At 37.1% G+C, this 21770-nt stretch overlaps 1 protein-coding gene across 2 annotated transcripts in view; it reads left to right on the top strand.

The window, feature by feature from the left end:
• Positions 1-21770, top strand: part of LOC139939195 (sodium- and chloride-dependent GABA transporter ine-like) — a 52294-nt gene that overhangs the window by 8963 nt on the left and 21561 nt on the right. For both annotated transcript variants that reach the window (XM_071934979.1, XM_071934980.1), the window contains exons 4-7: positions 4786-5014; positions 5301-5433; positions 8746-8880; positions 19082-19188. In XM_071934979.1, coding sequence (XP_071791080.1) covers positions 4786-5014; positions 5301-5433; positions 8746-8880; positions 19082-19188 — 604 coding nt within the window. The remainder of the gene's footprint in view (positions 1-4785; positions 5015-5300; positions 5434-8745; positions 8881-19081; positions 19189-21770) is intronic.

Below are 21770 nucleotides of genomic sequence, written 5' to 3'. Positions count from 1 at the left end.
CTTCGGACGAGTTACTCGTCCTAACTCAGGACAAGCCCAACTTTTTTTTATATCTCATAGGACTAGTCCTAACTCTTTTTGAAATCAACCCCTGGTCTGGCAATTGCCTTGATGCTAATTGAAATGTTCCAGTACAAATATTAATTGTCCTCATCTAGAGAGGTGTCCTAAACCAACTAAGGGCAAACTGCCATGCCTTTACAACACAGCAAATAACCCATGGTATCAGTCATGAGTTGCTGTGTACCATGCACTTAAACATCACTTTCATCGTGTAATGTCGCATCCCCTCTTCATTTCATTCCATTCAGATATCACAGGTTTACCATAGTTCACAGCAAACAAAACCAAACAAACAAACACGACACAATGAATCAGGCTCAACTATGCGTATTATTTGGCCTCTTCACACGCTTACCTTTCTTGCACACCCTTTTCTGTAACTATAAAAATTGTCATTCAATGAACTCAACTGGATCGTTATTTTTCACCCAAGCGTACAACACTTTAGAATGTTTGGCTTTCAAAAGATTTGAGATTTCATACAAATGGAATTGTAGTAAAAAATGTACAAAAGTTGGACCCAGTTTTACAGTCCTGACTCGTGGCACTGTAGAGCTTGCATAATTTAAAAATAAAAAAAATTATTTTATAAAAACTTGGTCTGATGCAGGCCTATATAAGCCTATACGCCTCTTTTAATATTCATGCATGACATCATAATTCTTGCCCAAATGAGGCTATAGGCGCACATCCGCCACCACTTGCAGTGGCTGCGCTTATAGCCCCCTTTTGGGTTAGCATTGTGGCTAAACTCATGCATAATTTGATAAAATGTTTGTTTTCGTCAAGAGACAAGTTGACTCTGGTAGTTGAATCTGGTAATTAAAGGCCTTTAGGAATTTGAATCAATGTTACACCATACATGTACCATTAAAAAGGAACTTAGCAACTGTGTTATTATCTACTACAAATAACAACAAAGCCACCGCTCTGTACATGTGGGTGCACAGTCTTTGAATGTCTTGGCCATCACATGCGATTTGCAGCCACTTTAAAGGGTCTGGGTACTGTTTGTAAAACCGATAAACACTAAACTTACACTATTTTAAGATAATGATGGTAAAAAGCTTACATTATAATATTACTTGCAGAGGTGCTACAGTTTTTGACAAATGAGTAAAAAAAATCTCACAAATAAATCATTTTACATGCTGAGATAAAATAAATGTTGTTTTACTCATTTCTAAAAAACTGCAGCACCCCAGAAAGTATTATTTTAAGGGAAGCTTTTTACCATCATTATCTTCAAACTGTGTGAGTTCAATATAAATGTTTGGACATTGTGTTTTGTATCCTACAAAAAGTACCTAGACCCTTTTAAGTCCGGTGTGGTAGTTTAAACTTTCCGCCGTGTTCAGTTTTCCGAATGACCAAATACGGTAACATTACGTCATGCGGCGCCTGCGTTCAGAAAGCGAAAGTAGTCAATTGTTAGTGCCGTACTGAGTCCCGGAAAACTGAACACGGCGGAAAACTCAAACCGCCACACCGGTGATAACATGTGAACATTTGGTTGTGTGCAAGAGTTATGTAAGTTTAAGATTACTGCTTTTTGCTAACTCATGGATCATGACATTTGATAAGCTTTATGGGTAGCACTATACTGATTATCTCTAAATGAATTGGATAGTTCCAAACCTTGTTTGTATTTATAATAAGGCCTTACATGTAATTAGAGGCAGTGGACACACTATTGGTAATTACTCAAAATAATTATATAGCATAAAACCTTACTTGGTAACAAGTAATGGGGAGAGGATGATAGTTGACGTTTCTTTATTCAAATTCAAGCTCAAACTTACCTCTTCAGTCAAGCCTACCACTAATTTTTCACTTGGTCATATTGTAGCGCATTGAATAGTTTTTTCTAGATACCAGCGCTTTATAAGATTTTATTATTATTTTATTATTGTAAAACATTGTGAGAAACAGCTCCCTCTAGAGTAATGTAGTTTTTGAGAAAGAAGTAAGTTTCCATGAAATTGATTTCCAGACCTCAGAGAATTATATTATGAGGTCTCGAAATCAAGTCTGTAAGCCCACAACTTTGTGTGACAAGGGTGTTTTTAATTTCATTATTATCTCGCCACTTCGATGACCGATTGAGCTCAAGTTTTCACAGGTTCGTTATTTTTTGCATATATGTTGAGATACACCAAGTGAGAAGACTGGTCTTTGACAATTACCAAACATGTCCAGTGTCTTTAATACATTGATTGTTTATGAAACCAGTGGTAATTCTTCTCTAGGGTGTTGGGGGTTTGTTGCTTTCAAAATAAACAAATAAATCACATCAATTATTATAAATAACTCATACAGTGTACGCCTTCAATTGCTTCAAGAGCTAGCATGTTCCATTACACACAAACACACAGAAATATTGATCAGATTATTAATAATAAAATCAAATTCAATTAGTTACACTGTGCATTGCTTGGGTCAATGGCTATCAAGCCGAAAGGTGCAGTTGTTCATTAATAGCGTGCACATGTAGGTTTGTTGATAATTGTCAAACCCTATCGACAAACTTATGCACTGGACCATGTCCCACTCGCCATTGAGAAAAATGTCATAAAACATTTTTGCATAATGATAATTAGCATTTTTTTATATGAGGCTGAACATCTTTTGTGCACACTGATTAATAGTATGATGATTTTTGAGTAGCGGCTGATATATTTTGTCAAGTGTAGCATTTTTTAACGCAACCATTAGAGAAACTGTTTACCGATATATGTAATAAGCTACGTCTTCATGGCTATTTGCAAATTCTAAACAACAAGCCGCTCAGTGCTGAGATATAAACAGATGCCATAATGATCATTTTCAATTTTGGCGAACAATTTCCGGATCATACGATGGGCTGGATTGCTAAAACAGCCTGTGAAAGCTGAGTTGCCCTTTAAACAGATGCTCACATCACCAATGACTGCATGTACCACCGCTGCCATAATAATCACAACAATAATAGTAATTATAGTAATAATAATAAACAACGCTGTACACATTAAAAACAGCTGCAAACACGAGCAAAAGTAACCAAAGAGCATAAAAGGTTTCTAAAAATATAAACCACAAAAATGGACCAGCTAATTATTAAAATCACAAACCGCGAAATTAACAAAGTTATGGAAAAGCACTACTTTAAAAAGATTGGAAAGGGGTCCCTAAAAAAACTATAGAGACTGGCAACACAACGGAAAAATAACACAAATTTTATTATTTAACTGTAGTGATAAATGCACACGTACGTGTACAGTGTACCTTCATACTGTACGAATGTGAAGATGTACATTGCAGAATACAATAATGAAAAGGAAATCCTTTGTTCACAAATCAATTGTTTATTTTGCAAACGAAGGAAAGAGATGACACTTAAAAACGTAGAAAATCCTACTATCCATAAAATTTGCCTGTGTGTGAATGGATGAATTTATTCCTCCATTGTGTGATTAAGTCGATGCATGGATGATGCATGGTTTTTCTGTAGCGGCAACTGACCGGAGAACTATGTGTGCATTGACCACGATATTGTATTGCTGGCATAAGACCCATCCCTCAAAACCATTTAGGCAGTGACCTGTGGGGAGTGGTTTTTCACTGCCTGGAATTGACCGGATTCCTGGAATCCTGTAATCGATTTGCTTCCTGGATTTGACCAGCTTGGTGATGGACCAAGCAGAAGGCATGGTTGATTAACAGCGGCCAGCCACTAACCAAGGTCATTTTGTTTGCCATTCAATTTTCCCATCATGAAGGAACTGGACCCGTTTGGTAATTGTCAAAGACCAGTAATTTCACTTTGTGTATCCCAAACATGCATACAATAACAAACCTGTTCAATATGGTTCAATTGGTCGTGGAAGTTGCAAGAGAACAGGCATGACAGTGGGGAAAAAACACCCTTGTTGCACAAATTTGTGTTTGCTTTCAGTGCAGATGCATACAATGTAGGGCCTAATAAACGGCTTCAGGCCTAAAGTCTTTTATTTGGTGAGAAGTAACCTCTTTCTCAAAAACTAAGTTTTATAGTATCAAAAACTCTCCATTGCTCGTTACTTGATATTACCAATAGTGTCCAGTGCCTTTAATCTCGTAATTGTTTTTAACTTGTTTTTTTTCTACCTTTTTTGTTTGTTTGTTTGTTGTTTGGAGGGGGAGGGGGTCACGACCAGTAGTATGCGAAAGTTTTGCTATAAAACTCACCATTTTTGTGAGCAAGTTGGTCATTTTACTTCACATGGAAATGCTTTCCATGGAATCAATATTTAACTTTCAAATAAGCAATGATTGTACACTGACCTGTTCTCTTTCTTCTAAATGCCTACACAACAACTACATGTATTGATGTTTTGAGAGGAGGGCTGGGGTAAAAAACTAATGTGAATCCCAAGATTTTTAATAAGTTTTTGTTTTATCAGCGAAAAATCAATTGTCACATGTGGACACTATTTATTGGTAATTACCAGTACTCAAAATAACTATAATTAGCAGAAAGCCTTACTAGGTAACGAGTAATGGGGAGCTGTTGGTAGTATTTAAAGCATTGTGAGAAATGGCTCCCTCTGAAGTAATATAGTTTCTCAGAAAGAAGTAGTTTTCCACAAATTTGATTTCGAGACCTCAGATTTAGATTTTGAGTCTCAAAATCAAGCATGTGAAAGCACACAACTTTGTGTGTCCTGTGTCTTTAATTTAATGTTTTTTGTTGTATTGCCATAGGTACCGGCCTAGCTACAGTGATGATTTCCTTCATTTTGACCACATACTACAACGTCATCATAGCCTGGGCGTTGTTCTATCTCATCGCTTCCATGCAGAGTGAACTACCGTGGGATAGCTGTAACAACACCTGGAACACGGACGATTGCTTCTCCCACCAGGACTACATGGCCCTGAATGGCACGACCAAACCCAATAACACTGTGTCTCCAACAGAGGAATACTTCCAGTAAGTTGAAATCTTAAGATGTTTGGCGTAAGACCTTATTGACCCCTCGCGTCATACGCGGCGACTGATGCCGCACTCAGCATGTTGGTGGTCAATAGGTCTATGTGTAAACGCCGCTTGGCCTAAAAAGCACACTTCACTGAATAACGAACAGTGCCATTGCCCACTAATATGGCACATCCAAGATCATTCTGATGATGATGTCAGGTGAATTGGGTCAATACTGATTTAAAAAAAAAAAGACTTCATCATTTTTTCATTTGTTTGTTTGTTTGTTTGTTTTCAGTAATCGCGTCTTGCAGCTAACTGATCGTATTGATAACACTGGTAGTATGCGCTGGGAGTTGTTTGCCCTGCTGCTGGTGTCTTGGATCATTGTATACCTCTGTCTTTTCAAAGGACTCAAGACCTCCGGAAAGGTAAGAATCTGTCTGTTCTGTACTTATAAAACATTGTGAGAAGCGACTCCCTCTGAAGCAATGTAGTTTTTGAGAAAGGAGTAATTTTCCACGAATTTGATTTTGAGACCTCAGAATTAGATTTTGAGGTCTGGAGATCAAGCATCTTTCATGAGTTTCTCGTAACTTCGACGACCAGTTGAGCTCAAATTTTCATAGGTTTGTTATTTTGTGCATAAATGTTGAGATACACCAAAGTGGGAAGTGGGAAGTCTTTGACAATTATCAATAGTTTCCAGTGTCTTTAAAGCCAAACGAGAAGAGAAGATGGTAAAGAAATTTCAGTTACTGTTGGCACTAACCAACCTGGGGTGGATTTCACAAAGGTAGTCCTAACTTAGGACTAGTCCTAGGCAATGCTAAGAGATAGGACTGGTCCTAAGTTAGGACCAGTAATCCATCCTATCTCTTAGCATTGCCTAGGACTAGTCCTAAGTTAGGACTACCTTTGTAAAATCCACCCCTGGGCTGTTTTTTTACAGAGTACATTTTACCGTGAATTCTACATTTTTGGCACAAGTCCATAAACATTTTGTCATTAACAAATTGTACTAAAACCTGGAGAATATTTGGTCACAAAGTGCAATAGTGTAAAGGAAATGAAAACACTCAAACAAAAGCTACACTTTGTTCCTGTTATAACAGGAAACAAAGTTCTCACCGAGATACCTTTTTATCACGCCTAAAATCCGATCAGTCATTGCATGAAATTTAAGTTGAGATGTGGGAGGGAAAACCCTAGAGAATTATTCCGGGAAAACCCCACAAAGTCAGGGGTAGTCAGGTAGGGACTGAAAACCCAATCCACCTAGTGCCCCCCCCCCCCCGGTGGGATTCGAACCGGGGTCCCAGAGGTGGAAGAAGGTGAGGCAAGACACCACTACACCAACCTGTTTCATCCTAACTTTTAGTGTCCTAACTATGTATGGTTGGAACTGGTCCAAACTTGAGAGTTACTGTAGGGACTATCAACTTGGTCTGAAACAAGTTATTTCACAGAATACGTTTTACTGTAAATTCTACATTTTTTGCACAAGCCCATGAACATTTTGTCATTTAAGAAAATTTACTAAACCTGGACTATTTTTGGTCACGAAGTGCAGTAGTGTAAAGGAAATGAAAACGCTGAAACAAAAACTACACTTTGTACCTGTTTTGACAGGAAACAAAGTTCTCACCAAGATACCTTATCAGGCTTAAAATCTGATCAGTCATTGAATGAAACTTCAGTTTTAGATGTGGGATGAAAACCCCAGAGAATTATTCCAGGAAAAACCCAGGCAGTCAGGTAGGGACTGAATCCCAGGGGAGGGACCCAATCCACAAAGTGCCCACTGGTGGGATTCGAATCGGGGTCCTAGAGGTGGAAGGCGAGGCAAGACACCACTACACAAACCTGTTTCATCCTAACTTTTAGAATCGTCCTAACTATGGTTGGGACTGGTCCAAACTTGAGAGTTACTATTGGGACTGTCCAACTTGGCCTGAAACAAGTTATTTCACAGAATACATTTTACAGTAAATTCTTGATTTTTTGCACAAGTCCATAAATATTTTGTCATTTAAGAAAATTTACTAAACCTGGACTATTTTTGTGAGGAAGTGCAACAGTGTAAAGGAAATGAAAACACTAAAACAAAAACTACACTTTGTTCCTGTTATAACAGGAAACAAAGTTCTCACCGAGATAAAATCCGATCAGTCATTGCATGAAATTTAAGGGAGAGAAAACCCTAGAGAATTATTCCAGGAAAAACCCACAAAGTCAGGTAGTCAGGTAGGGCCTGAAAACCCAATCCACCTAGTGCCCCCCCACCCCCGGTGGGATTTGAACCAGGGTCCCAGAGGTGGAAGAAGGTGAGGCACTACACCACTACACCAACCTGTTTCATCCTAACTTTTAGAATCGTCCTAACTATCCATGGTTGGAACTGGTCCAAACTTGACAGTTACTGTAGGGACTATCAACTTGGTCTGAAACAAGTTATTTCACAGAATACGTTTTACTGTAAATTCTACATTTTTTGCACAAGTCCATGAACATTTTGTCATTTAAGAAAATTTACTAAACCTGGACTATTTTTTGTCACAAAGTGCAGTAGTGTAAAGGAAATGAAAATACTGAAACAAAAAACTACACTTTGTTCAGGAAATAAATTTTCTCACCTTATCACACCTAGCATTGAAACTCTGAAAATTTGATAATCCATTTGGTGAAAAGAAATTCAAAACTTAAAGGTCAGATTCATGACTGGTTGTATTTTAGGATAAATGTCAATTATTATTGATAAATACTGTAATAGTAGTATTAATAATTGTAAAAATTGAAACTTATTTAGCGCCCATCCATGTAAACATGCTCCTAGACGCTGAACAATTAAGAAGAAAACCTATATAATACCTATAATTACTGTAAGGGTCCTTGAGGGTTGGGCGGAGCGGATGAAAACTTGGATGGTGCTTCTGTTTAGCAGAGTGTGGGTTTGAATTGGGGTCGCAAGAGCAAGAAACTTAACTATAATTGTTTCTCTTCACCCACTGGTAAATGGGTACCTGTGAGGGCAGAGATAGTTCTTGTGATTGATATAGCCGAGTAGTATAAGGAATTAATTAAATGGCCCAGCTACATGTACCATGGGTAATAGTGTTGGAAGCGCTTCGAGAAGGCCTTTGTGTGTGATAAGCGCTATATATGGTTAGAACAAAGAGCCATTCCAACAGCTTTATTCCACGTACTGCATCTCTTTGGAACTCCTTGCCTGGTGCATGTTCTCCCCATCCTACAATCTGGACTGTTTTTAGAGGAATATTAATTCCTGCCTCCAGCTCCCCTGAGTTTGTTTCATTTTAAAACCATTTTTTTCTTGTAGCCCCTTACCTAGAGTGGCCTTAAACCTTGTTTAGGGCAAACTTGCATTAGATTTTGTTTTAAAAATATTAAGTTTTTAAATTATCATTTTAGATATAACAAATTTTTGTGTTTCCAGCTCTCCGGAGTTATTTTAATTTTTAATCATTTTCTTCTTGCAGCCCCTTACATAGAGTGGCTTTTAGCCTTGTTTGGGGCGAACATGCATTACACATTTTGTTTTAAATAATAATTTGTTTATTATATAGGATTTGAGGCATTGCATGGTGAGGTATCAATGTATATTTGGTTTGCAGTAACACAATGTGTGTGTCTACTTGCCAGGTAGAGTTGTTCTAAGGGAACTGTCTTGCTTATAATTTGTTTATTATTATTAATATAACAAATTTTTGTGTTTCCTTTAGGTGGTGTACTTCACTGCAACATTCCCCTACCTGGTTCTCCTTGTCCTGTTCATCAATGGTATCATGCTCGATGGCGCTATAGATGGAATCAAGTTCCTGTTCCAACCAAAGTGGGAGCAGGTCCTAGACGTTAACGTAAGTATTGATGATGCTCAACAAAATGTAACAATTCTAAATTTTAACGATCTAGGTGAAAAGATGAATGCTAACTCTTGATACATTCTGTATTTGTGCTGCTTTTTTGTACAAAATAACATGTACTGTAGCAATGTGAATTAAAATTGTGTGTAATTATGTATGTAAACTGATAGTTTGTGTGCTTATTAAGAAGAAAACTTGCAGAAACTAGCTACTTGTTTCAATTTACAGACACCAAAAAGCTGATAAATTTTGATAAAGGAAATTTATGAGTGACATACCCTTTTTGGGGGTACCTGTCTGTCAGGTACAATGTTAACACCTATATCAGGCCAGGGGTGGATTTCACAAAGAGTTAGGACTAGTCTTATCTGCAGTTAGGACAAGTTACTTAACCTAACTTAGGACTAGCCACACATTTTTTATATCTCCTAGGACTAGTCCTAAGTTAGGACTAGTCCTAAGTTAGGACTAGTCCTAAGTTAGGACTAGTCCTCACTCTTTGTGAAATCGACCCCTGGAACAGATTTTGTTCAATAATCTTGTCGGACAGAAAGGGCAAGGTTGCAGTGCAATCCACTGCTTAGAAAAAGGTCTCATGTATGTCAAGTGTTCTGCAAAATAGAGGGTGCGTTCAATTAGCTTCCCTGGGTTGACTCCGGTCTACCCCTGCTTGTCGAATAGCTTTGGCGTCATTCCAGGGGCTTACCCCTGTCATCCCCAAGTGCCCTGCTTGTGGAACGGGTCACTTGGGGCTCCAATAGAGTCTTTACCCTGGCAGTTTCCCCACCGTCATGACTGTATTCGAACCCTTACTTTGGTAATTCGAGTCTTATGCTCGATTCACAAATCAAGTTGTAAGAGCTTTATCAGTACTACAAATGTTGAAATAGTTGATTTTTTTTTCCAAAGCTATTAATTGAACTATTTGAACTATTTTAGTTGAACTATTTACAATTTTGAAGTACTGATAAAGTCGCGATAGCGATTCACATGATAGCTTTGACCTTCTGTACTTTTAAACATTATTTTGGTCCAGTGTGTATTGTTAGAAAACAGGATTTGACTACAAAGTCAACCTTCACCGGAAAGTTTGTACAGGTTTATCGTAGTTCAATAACCCCCTTTTTTATTTATTGAAACACAAATATTTGTGTGTGTGTTACATTTTCACTCCAGCCTTTTTCCCTCCTTGTTCATTCCTTTTTCTATTCTTTTGCTGTTAACTGATCCAGAAGGTTGTCATATTTATTATTGATAGGGTGAGCCAACCAATTGGAGGATCAGAATATAATCTCACCTCTCGTGATTGGCCAATTGCTTCATGAATATTCAATGATCATGTTCAAAATCATGAAGTCTGGAATTTCATTGTATTAAAGGCACTGGACACTATTGGTTATTACTCAAAATAATTGTTAGCATAAAAACTTAGAAGAAAACGATCAATGGAGAGCTGTTGATAGTATAAAACACTGTGAGAAACAGCTCCCTCAGAAGTAACGTAGTTTGTGAGAAAGAAGTACTTTCTCACTAAAATATTTGAATTTGATTTTGAGACCTCAGAATTTGATTTTCAACTGAAGCCTTTCAGTATGCACCTAAAAGAACAAAAAGTAATGCAACAATTTTGTTTTCTCTTCATTATTCTCTTGCCAATTCGACGACCAATTGAGCCCAAATTTTCACAGATTTTTTATGTTATGCATATGTTGGGATACACCAAGTGAGAATACTGGTTTTTGACAATTACCAAATGTGTCCAGTGCCTTTAAAGAGACAGCCGTCAATTTCACAAAAACTCTACCTAACTTAGGATTAATCTTATGACTTAAGACGAGACCCAACCCTGCACTGTAGCATGCAGACCTTAAGAGTAATCCTTAGTTAGGACGAGTTACTCGTCCTAACTCGAGATAAGACGAGTCCTAACTCTTTGTGAAATCAATGGCTGGCCTCTTTCTTTTTCTCCATGCTGTTATAGGCTACAGTTTCTAAATTGAAATCGTCAGGAATGTATTCCTAACTGAAGGTGGCCTCAGGTCGACCTTGCGTCAACAAAAGCAGTCGACGACTGACTTTTCAGGATCACACTGTGCCTGAGCTAAGACCATCAGGAACTTTTCAGTCGGCGATTATTTATGACCTGAGCGTAACTGCGTTGATTTTAAGACAGTCTAAAAACAAGTCGGCGCTCGAAAAAACAGTCGCAAGAGTAGAACAATTTCAACTTGTACGACATGATCCCAACGATCAGGAACCAATCGCAGGCGCACGATTTCTTAGTTGTCACCTGAGCATATTTTGTCTGCGCTTTGCCAGTGGTTTGTTGCGGATGCAAGAAAATCGTAGGTCGACTTGAGGCTGGCTTATGGTTTAAGCCTTCACGATCTGAAATTCCGGGCCTGTATCGTTTTGAGAAAACCATGCAAATTGACTGTGCAATAATTGCCTCTTTCACACCCTTTTTCTTCCACTCTCATTTTGACACCATACAGGGGTAAGCCTTTCATGTATTCTACAATGCTTATTGTATTCTCATCCCTGCAAGTCTAAACGTTAGTTGCTAAACCAATAAATAGGGCTTCTTTAAATTGTGCTAAACATTGGTCAGGGCTAAGCATTCTGGATGGCAATCTCTGTGGGGAAAATGATATAAAAACGGATCATACAAATAATTCAAATGCTTTAAAAATTATAAAAATCAAGTAAGAGCGCTGTTACTGTAGAGTAGTAACTACAATCTCAGAGTGAATTTGAATTTTCTATAAATGCAAAATGAAAATAAAATTCACTTAAAAAAAGTGTAAGATGTCAACTTCTCTCTGGTTACAGGAATCACATGTTTGGTATGATTTTGAAATTGGGTTGTTGAGATTTGCCATTGATAATGACAATTATCAACAACTCAAACCACTCACAGAAATCATTTCCAAATTTCCATTTCTGATAGATGTGTTCGTTATAGTCTAAATCGCAATGAAATCGGCCAAAACAAAAAGATAACCAAACCAATCAGAAAAGTTCTTACTCAAAAAGTTTCTATTGTTGTTGTGTACAATTTACAAGATTATGTTATCTTTCCAATTGGAAATGATTTCAAAACAATGGCTTAATAATGAAATGACTTGGGGGGGGGGGGTGAACTGCCATCCAGGGTGCAATGTACTTGAACCTTAAACCATCAACCGATGTGATGACGACATCCTCGAGCTGCCAACCCTGCAAGTCTAAACTTAAAACTAAACCAATTGCTAAACCTAAACTAGTTGTAGGGTAAAATATTAGGGCTACCTAATGTCTATCACATACTTGGCTGTTACATTCATTAACACCAATGCCCCCTCCCCTCAGGAAACAAAACTACGCAACTGTTGATTTAGCATTATCAACCCCCTCCCCCCCCCCACCCCACGTTGCCCAGTTTTGGTATTGAAAAGATTTGTCTGAAAATTAGGCATAACCTTTTAAAAAATTATACAGGCACCCTACTAAATACCTCAGTATGAATTAGTCTGACATCGGAGATTCTGTATAATTTATTTTATAAAAACCACATATTGAAGCCTATGAATATAAAAATATGCATGTAGGTCAGCCCCCCAAGATATACATGTAGGTCAGCCCCCAAGTTAAAAAAATATAACTCAAAAGAGATTTACGCACAGTGCTACCGACACCTTACATGATTCTACTCACACCAAAGTTTTAAATCCTACTTGAGAGTCAAATGCATCTTTTGAATGAACAATAAAGCTATTGAAAGGACAATTCCAAGTGCTTCTTGTGCCTGAAGACTAAGAACACACTTTGCTGACTTATGTACATAACATTGCACAAAGTGTTGCATATGAAGCTAGAAATCAGGGGAGTGTTTTGCGCATGGTTGTGCTACCATCCACTGCCCCTGCAAAATATAGGTCTCAAATCGTCACCTACAATGTATAGACAATGTGACCTGTGACATCACATGTTTACAAAAGAGCCACAAAGTCTGGACTTCCTGCAGGCACGATTTGTACACAGCTCAAAGAAAGAAAATATAAAATCTTATATTTTAGTGAGATTGCACTGTCTAATTCTTATCAACGATTGATATGATGAAAGGGGCACATCTCAAAACTTGTCCAGCTTTTACTTTCATAACTCTTGGATTTATGTGGAAATTATGACACAAAATGTCAACTTTCCCATAGGACCAGTGTAGTATCTTGCCTGCCAGAATACTCGAAGAATGTACAAGGTCACACTTATTGTAAACAAAGTTCACATGGTCTATAGAAGGGCTTCATATTTTAAATTATCATCGGTATGATTTGTTTGTAACAGCATAGTATGAGAAGAGATATTGGTATAGTTTTAACCAATTTGAGATATGGTGGATGGATGAATTGTTTTATTTTGAGTTTTAATTATTTCCGAGTGTTTTTATTTTGAGGATGTTGTATTTGAAGTTTTACAAGCCTGCTTGCTTTCATTGGGAAACAATCCACTGGCTACTCAGGTGGAATTCGAAATATAATTTTGAGGGAATTAAATAATATTTTGTGGGATTAAAATATATTTTTGAGGTAACTTTTCGAGGGAAATTTTTTGAGGTAACATTTCAAGGGAAAGAAATCAGATATTTAGAGGAATCGATATAAGTTATTTTGTGGAAACAAACATTTTTGTTGAGGTAAAGAAATGACATTGAGGGAGCAAAATAGTAGTTAGAGGGAACAAAATAATACTGCTTGGTAACAAAGTATTAGAAGGGAACGAAATATTAGTTTGATGGAACTAAATAATCTTTTGAGGTATAAAAACAATTTGTTTTTTACTCTAAAACTCTCATCCCTTATGTTTGTTATATAAAGACCTGTGGGTGACTGAAGTTATTTTACTGTAATTTACGCATGAGCTTCGAGCATAAGGTTTGGCAGGGTTTTTTTTGGAAAAGAAAAAACCTCAGAATGCATTGCTGATCCATTTTTCATCAACAAAAGAACACAATTAGGATTTGAGCCACCATACTTCAAAAAGGTTAAATTATGAAATCAGCCAAGACGTGGGGCATAGTAGTTGATAGAAATTAAGAATAAAGGGAGGGGGAAGGAAGTTAAAGTGAGTTGCTTGACGGAAATGTGCATCCTTGGTGATTTAAAAAAAACCTGGTTTATAAAATCTTTTAATATATCAAAATTAGACTAAATCTTTTTTGTCCCTCCCTTTTCAAAAAGATGTTCCAAAAATGTAACTGTAAAATCTACAGAGTGAGTGCTTCTGTTAATGGCCCAACGTTTTTGTTAATGTTACACCAAACCTGACAAATCTTTTGGACCATTCATTGATGATACCCAAGCTTACATCCGTATGGACTGTAAAAGGGGTAACCCTGTTTCAGCCCTAGGAGTAGGTGGCAACGACCTCTGGAAAACATAATTGTAGCCCACACCTTGAAGTGGCCTTCAGGCCTTGTGTGTCTAGCGACTTGGATACCAAACAATTTTACAAATCGGGAAGTGTAAATTTTTGCATGCTTCTGTTTCAAGAATTGTAGATTTCGGAAAAATTCTTCCCTTTTTTTTCCCCTCCAATGTTGAACATTCCCTTCAAGAAACTGTTAGTTGTCTTGGCTGTTTCACTAGACTAGGTACTTTTTCTTTAAAAAATAAATTAAATTTAAACTAAACCAGATGTCCTACCGGAGCAAGGTAAGCAGGTATTCTATTCCTTTTATTCTGTATCTTTTTCTTTTTCAGATTATGCTGGTTTTTTGGAATTTTTTAAGTGGCTGTTTTTAAACACACACAGTTTTATCCTTAACTGTGCATGTAAAGCAGGGTTATTCTTATACCGTAAATCTCTTTCACTGCAATTGGTGGATAAGTAACACACACATTGCTTTAGTTTATAATATGCCTAATTATATAACAATTTATTTTATTTTTACATTATCTTTGGTGGAAATATTTTTATCATCTTTTAAGTCAGCGAAGCAATTTTGTAGCTCATATTAGTTCTAGTGTTCATTTTGAAATGTTTTGTTACTTGCAGAAACACGCTTTTTCATTTTGCAGTAGACACATGTAGTTCAAAGTCCATGCATTTCTATAAAAACAAAACAATGGGGTTATTTGTATTTGCTAGGAACTTTTGTTTTAAGTTAAGTAACAAAACATTGAAGATTACCATTTTTTTTGAGAAACCAGTGGTACTGTGTCTTTTCCAAAAGTTGTTTTCCTAGTTTGTTTTACCAGCACTTTCTTCATCTCTTAAATTTATTCTTTTTACAAAAAAAGTGAACAGAAAATCAAATGCACCTGCTAATATAATAGATATAATTTTCATAGTCTCTGATTTTTGAAATGTAACATGACTTGATTTACATGAGTTACGTCTCAAAACAATATAGTGAAAAGTTGGCGTTGGGGAACATGTGGGGGGGGTGGTGGTGCATGGCCTACTTTTAAAGGCAGTGGACACTATTGGTAATTACTCAAAATAATTAATAGAATAAAACCTTAATTGGTAACGAGTAATGGGGAGCTGTTGATGGTATAAAACACTGAGAGAACCGGCTCCTTCTGAAGTATTGTAGTTTTTGAGAAAGAAGTAATTTTCCACGAATTTCACTTTGAGACCTCAGATTTAGAATTTGAAGTCTCGAAATCAAGCATCTGAAAGGACACAACTTCGTGAGACAAGGGTGTTTTTCTTTCATTATTATCTCGCAACTTTGATGACCTGGTAATATCACATTGGTTACATAAATTGTAAACATTAAACTTAACTATAATCAGCATGCTTTTTGAGAGTTATTATTGCCTGTAAAAAAATGTGTGTGCATGGTCATTCTGAACTACGTATTTGACTACAAAACGTACTGCATGCACAAAATGCTGTACATAACATGTACATTTGAACTCATTGCTATGCTTGATTTTTTTATACAGCTTTGCATTTATTATGTGTACCTGTTTGTTTTATTGTGTTCGTTATTAACTGTTGACAATTTGTCTGTTCTTCTGTAACTTTTCATGTTTATTTCATACGATTTTGTTGTGATCTTCGCATGACTGTCATTTTTTTCTCATATTGGAATAGATGCATGTTCAGGGTGTACCTTGCTTTGTAGCTGACCAATTTCATCGTTATTTCATTGGTTTTGATTCACAGCTTTGAATAATTATTTAGGAATCCATTACAACGATTCTTTGGAAGATTTTTGCATCCTTAACTTTCATCAAACGAGATTAATAAGGGAATAAAAGGGTAGTGACAAGTTCTTAAACGGCCTTTTAAAACCGGCCTGGTCGTTGGCAAATCACCAACAGCGCTCGCACCGCCCTTAACGAGAAAACTTACATCAAGACTAGCGTGTAGTATCTGAAAACAACCGGTTATAAACAGCTCCAGCTGGTCATTATCAACCGTTTAAACACCCCACATGACGCGCTCTCAACCAATAGGAATAGCAAAACTGTCTGAGGTATTTATGAATAGTAATTTACATCCTTTAAAGATTCTTTGAAGTAAAACCAATTCGTAACCGAATAGAGCGCTCAGTTGCGATGTTTTCAGAGATTAAGTATGCAAATTTGATTTACAGTAATGTTGAACATCTCAAAAACATCATTTTAAATGAAATGTTCACATGTTAGCTTGATTGTATAAATAAACATGTATATAGGAACAGTTCCTTAAACCAAATGTATAGTATGCCTATAAGTCAGAATTTGAAGCAATGGCAAAACTAGTTTATAGGTGACTAGCGTGTTCTTAAACTCTTCTTATTAATACAGGCGAAAATAGAATTAGCTGTTACAAACAACTTACCAAATAAAAGGACCAAGGTTATAAATGCACAAAATAGTTGATGACCTTACATTTCGACTTTAGAGTCTTTCTCAAAAGCTATAAAGGCTAACAAATTATTAATAAAGGCGTGAAAGAAAATAATATCGAGGGAAGACATGCACTGTTAGTTAATAGTGTTACATACATGTATATGACTATGCATGAATGTTATCAGTATGATCATAGGATGTACTCAACATGCTGAAATACAAACTCACAGACATATTGAAATACAAACTCACAGACAGAGAATGGAGTCACCAGACAATTTGAAATCTAAATTACAGTTTTTCCTCATCGTTCCATCATCCTTGCACATGATCCATAATGATTGCTTTCCCATAAGGGATTCTAAAGGTTGCTTGGTTTGTTTTTGTCTTCTTCTCATCAAAGCAATGATTCTAGCTTATGCATGGACTTTGCCATTGATTGCAAATGCATGATGCACTGTCTGCATTATGGATTACTGCATGCAGCGACTGGAATCACAATCAAAAGCTGTAGTTTACTCAAGTGGCCATAGGGTGTGTTCAGATGCATACTAAATGCTACTCCCACGACAGCAACTTAACTGGGGTCCCTTGTCTAATTTTAGCATGGTCATAAAGTGTTTGACAAGATTTTGCCCTTTCATACGGGTACATTTTGTGAAATTTTACAGCCATGCTACAATTTAGCAAGTGACCCTTGCTAAACTGCTCTCCTTTGAAAGGGGCTCATGACCCAAAACTTTACGAGGTGGTCGTAAAAAGTTGTTCCCCTTACTTTCAGACAGCTCTTAAACCCGATATGGTTTATCTCTCCTAAGAGGTCAAAGCAGGCGCAACCCCATTACTCTAACATCCGGTTTATTGTCCTGTTCATTGGTCACTGTGTGTTTACTCAACAATCACGGAGGTCAATGGGTCATTAGAAAAGGGGCAGGACTAGTGACAACCTAGACTTGATGACAATTGTCGTTAGGCGCTGCCTAGCTGTTACAAACACACATTCTGCCCTACATGCAACAGTCTCAGTGCGATTATACATTCATGAAACGGTCGTAGGTAGCGTGTGACAGCTCTAATTGCCACGGAATCACACACATACTAGCATCAAGGATGTGTATACCGTCCCTGTTACTACACCGCGCTTAACAAGTACCGACTTGAATTCAAGACTAGTGACAACCATGTACACGTCATACAAATGTCACAAAGTATGAGATTAATACTGCATGTGGATTACTGCATGCAGACGAACAGAGCAAGAATCAAAAGCTGTAGTTCACAAAGTGGCCCTTGTTCCACAACAGTTATCCTTCATGGAATAATCCCATTGTGAACAAGGTTACCTGCAACCCCTTATGAATAACGCTTGTTGTATGATATTGTATGTAGGTCAGCTTGGCTGCATGCTTGTACCTGTATTTGCTTATACCTGTATTTGTGTATCTACTTAACATTGTAAAACATGCAATAGAAGCTGCCGCAAAAAAACACCTGGCCTTCATGCTTCACTTCATGAGAAAAAAATGCATGATTTTTTTTTGGTGTGTTTTACCTTTTCCTCAAAAATAAACTCCAATTTATATTTGTCTGATATACTCTGTGTTATATTATAACAACCAATCGTTATATGAAAGTGTGGCTCTAATATCTTGAAAAGTTTGCATTGTAGACGAAGTGACCGACTCCAGCTACCTGTGAAAGGCCTACCAAGTAATGCACAGTGTCAGATCTAACTAGTGGAGAAGTGGAAAAGACGAACCTCGGCAATTTGCACTAAGACTTCAACAAAAGACAATCACTAATCAGGAGTGGTTGACGTAAACCCGCTTTAAACCCTGCTTGTATTTGAAATGTCATCTTAAAATTCTTAAATTGAAAAATGAAGAAGTCCTCCATGTTTGTTGTGTCTTCTTTCAGCATTTCTAATTTGACAAAGCTAAAGAGACCTTGAAGGCCATTTAAGACTCTTCAAGCATTAAAAGGTTTTCTAAATCTAAGGGTTCACCCCAAACGATGAAAACCACTTTAACCCATTCAAAAAGGAAGGGGAAAAAAGAGAATTTTAGGATGATATTCAAATGATTGGTTAAGGAGCATTAACATCATATTATGATGATATGATTTCCTTATTGTTGTTGCTCTTTCAGGTCAAGGGTCATTATTATCATTTATGAATTTCTGCCCAAAAAGAAGTCGGTGTTCCGGTTCATGCAGATTTTTTGCAGATCCATATAGAGTTAGATCTGAAAGATAACTGATCGACAAACAAAAGGAATTTGCAGACGGCGCCAATATTTCCTTTTCTATTTTGGTGTTTTGTTTTTATTCAGTTAAATGTATTTTTCTTTTACTTCACCCAAAATTAGGTTTGGGTTGCCGCGGCAGCGCAGAACTTTAACTCCATTGGGATTGCCTTTGGTTCGATGATTGCCTTCTCCAGCTATAATGGTTTCCACAGCAAGACAATCTTCAGGTAAGATGGTTTCCTAACCTAACAATAACCCATGCCATACCCAACCCTAACCAAAACCCAACCCTAATCAATACCCAACCCATACCCAACCCATGCCCAACACACACCCAACCCATACCCAACCCATACCCAACCCATACCCAACCCATACCCAACCCATACTCGACCCATATCCAACCCAACCCTAACCCATGCCCAACACATACCCAACACATGCCCAAAACATACCCGACGTACACACCACATCAACCCGTACACACCACATGTACCCAACCTATACCCAACACATACCCAACCCATACCCAACACATACCCAACCCATACCCATCCCATACCCAACACATACCCAACCCATACCCAACCCATACCCAACACATACCCAACCCATACCCAACCCATACCCAACACATACCCAACACATACCCAACACATACCCAACCCATACCCAACACATACCCAACCCATACCCAACCCATACCCAACACATACCCAACCCATACCCAACCCATACCCAACACATACCCAACCCTAACCATCCCATTCCATCATGCTCTGTGCCACCCTGCTTCAATATGATATATACATGTAATTTACTGGGAATGCACTGTACACAGATAGATCTGTGCACAGCTGTGCACCAACCAATTATCCTGCCATTTGAATTGTTTCAATTAGTTGGTCACCTCCCACGCATAATGTATTCTCAAGTGGTAGTCATCCATTAACAAATAATTATTATTTTTATTGGTTTATTTCATACAAATTAAAACCTGGAAGAAAGTACAGTATGGCAGTTAATGATGAAAAGCACAATACAGTGACACATAAACAAGGAAATAAAACAAAACAAGTGTTAGGAAATTATAACCAGACAAAACTCAATCAGGTCTAGACAAAAACAATAAAAAATATGCAAGTATTCTTTTAAATTGTACTAAAAGTAGAGATACATTACAAATAATGTATGGAAAATTAAAAAATTAATCAAGCAGCTTGTACCAAAGTGCCCAGAGCAGCCGCAAATGGCCGCAATATTTGACCAAGTTTTGCCTCAAACAACAGGGTCAAAACAAAGGTTTTGGACTGAATTGACATTTTTCAATGTTTCCCATGTAAACATAAAATCTACAATTCATTAACAAACCCACAAACGGCCGCAATACTTTTGCCTCAAACAATGAGGTCAAGAAAAAATGAATTGACATTTTTAAATGCTTCCCATGTAAACATAGAATCTACAATAAAAAAATTAAAAAAACATAATTCTGTTTCTTATTAATTTTCCTGACATGTAATCTGAAAATAGCGAAGAAAAAATCAACAAGATTAGCAATGTCTGGGCGTATAGTAGTAAGGATTGTACAGAAATAAATGGTTTTTATAGGGTTAAAAAGGTTGGGCAGAACTGTGCTTTAATAACTAGAGCAAGCTAGTCAAAACATTGAGACCAAATCAAGAACTGACTCGGTTAATTACGATGCTATAAGCTAAAGTAGTAGTCCCAGCCTATTTTCTATACCTTCCGCTCGGGTAGTAGTAAAAAAAGAAATTAGGACAGTTCTTTTCAGAACTGAGAAGTCTCTTGAACGACCGATTAATCTACTTCGCGGTAGTAGAATAAAGAAAGACAGTTCTCTAAGAACAAACTCTACCTGGCAAGTAGATACGTGTACACACATGGTGTTACCGCAAACCAAATATATATTGATACCTCACCATGCAATGCCTCAAATCCTATATGCTTTACATGTGGTTACAAACAATACCACTGTATTTGTTGCCACATCTCCTTGTCCTTGATGTTACATATGTCCAGTCATGGTGTATTACATCATGTGTATTATTATAATCAGATAGCAAATGCTGACCATGAAGGTGTTTTCACATCCAATCTACATGTCCATGTATGTGGCCGAAAATCTTATTAAAAATTCCTCACCACAGAAATTAAATATTTTTCATCATTGCTTCATTTAGATGGTTCTAATCCTTTTGGCCTTGATGTTAATTAAAATTCAAAATATTTTGTTGTTTTGAGATTGCCTCAGGCATTTTGCTAGTACCAGTAATTTGCCTCAGGCGACACTACCCGTAAAAATAAAAAACCTTTCTCTGAAGTACAATCACTATTCGCACACAATTTTGTTTGTGAACACTGGAGCATTTCACACAATAAAACATAAAATATGTATGCAGTAACATGGGCATGTATATTTAATGAGCTTTTAAATCCATTTCATTAGCTCTAATTTTAAAACCATTTGTTCCATTCTGATATCATTTTTCGTGAATTTACAACAAAGAATCATACTGAATTAATGCCAAATTTGGTTAATAATTTACACATTCAAAACTAAAGCTTATTTTGGATGCATAATTATAGCAGATTAATCTCACAGTTGTTAAAGCATTGTTAAAGCAATCGCACAACATCGGTAAACAGTATTGTCCAAAGGCCTACACTTCAGGTATTACAACTTATATCTATAAAATAACAAACCTGTGAAAATTTAGGCTCAATCAGTCATCTGAGTCGGGAGAAAAAAACGGGAAAACCCACCCTTGTTTCCGCACGTTTCGCT

Source organism: Asterias amurensis, chromosome 6 (genome assembly GCF_032118995.1).
Source record: "Asterias amurensis chromosome 6, ASM3211899v1".
In the NCBI taxonomy this organism is placed as follows: Eukaryota; Metazoa; Echinodermata; class Asteroidea; order Forcipulatida; family Asteriidae; genus Asterias; species Asterias amurensis.
This window is presented reverse-complemented; position numbering and strand designations above follow the sequence as displayed.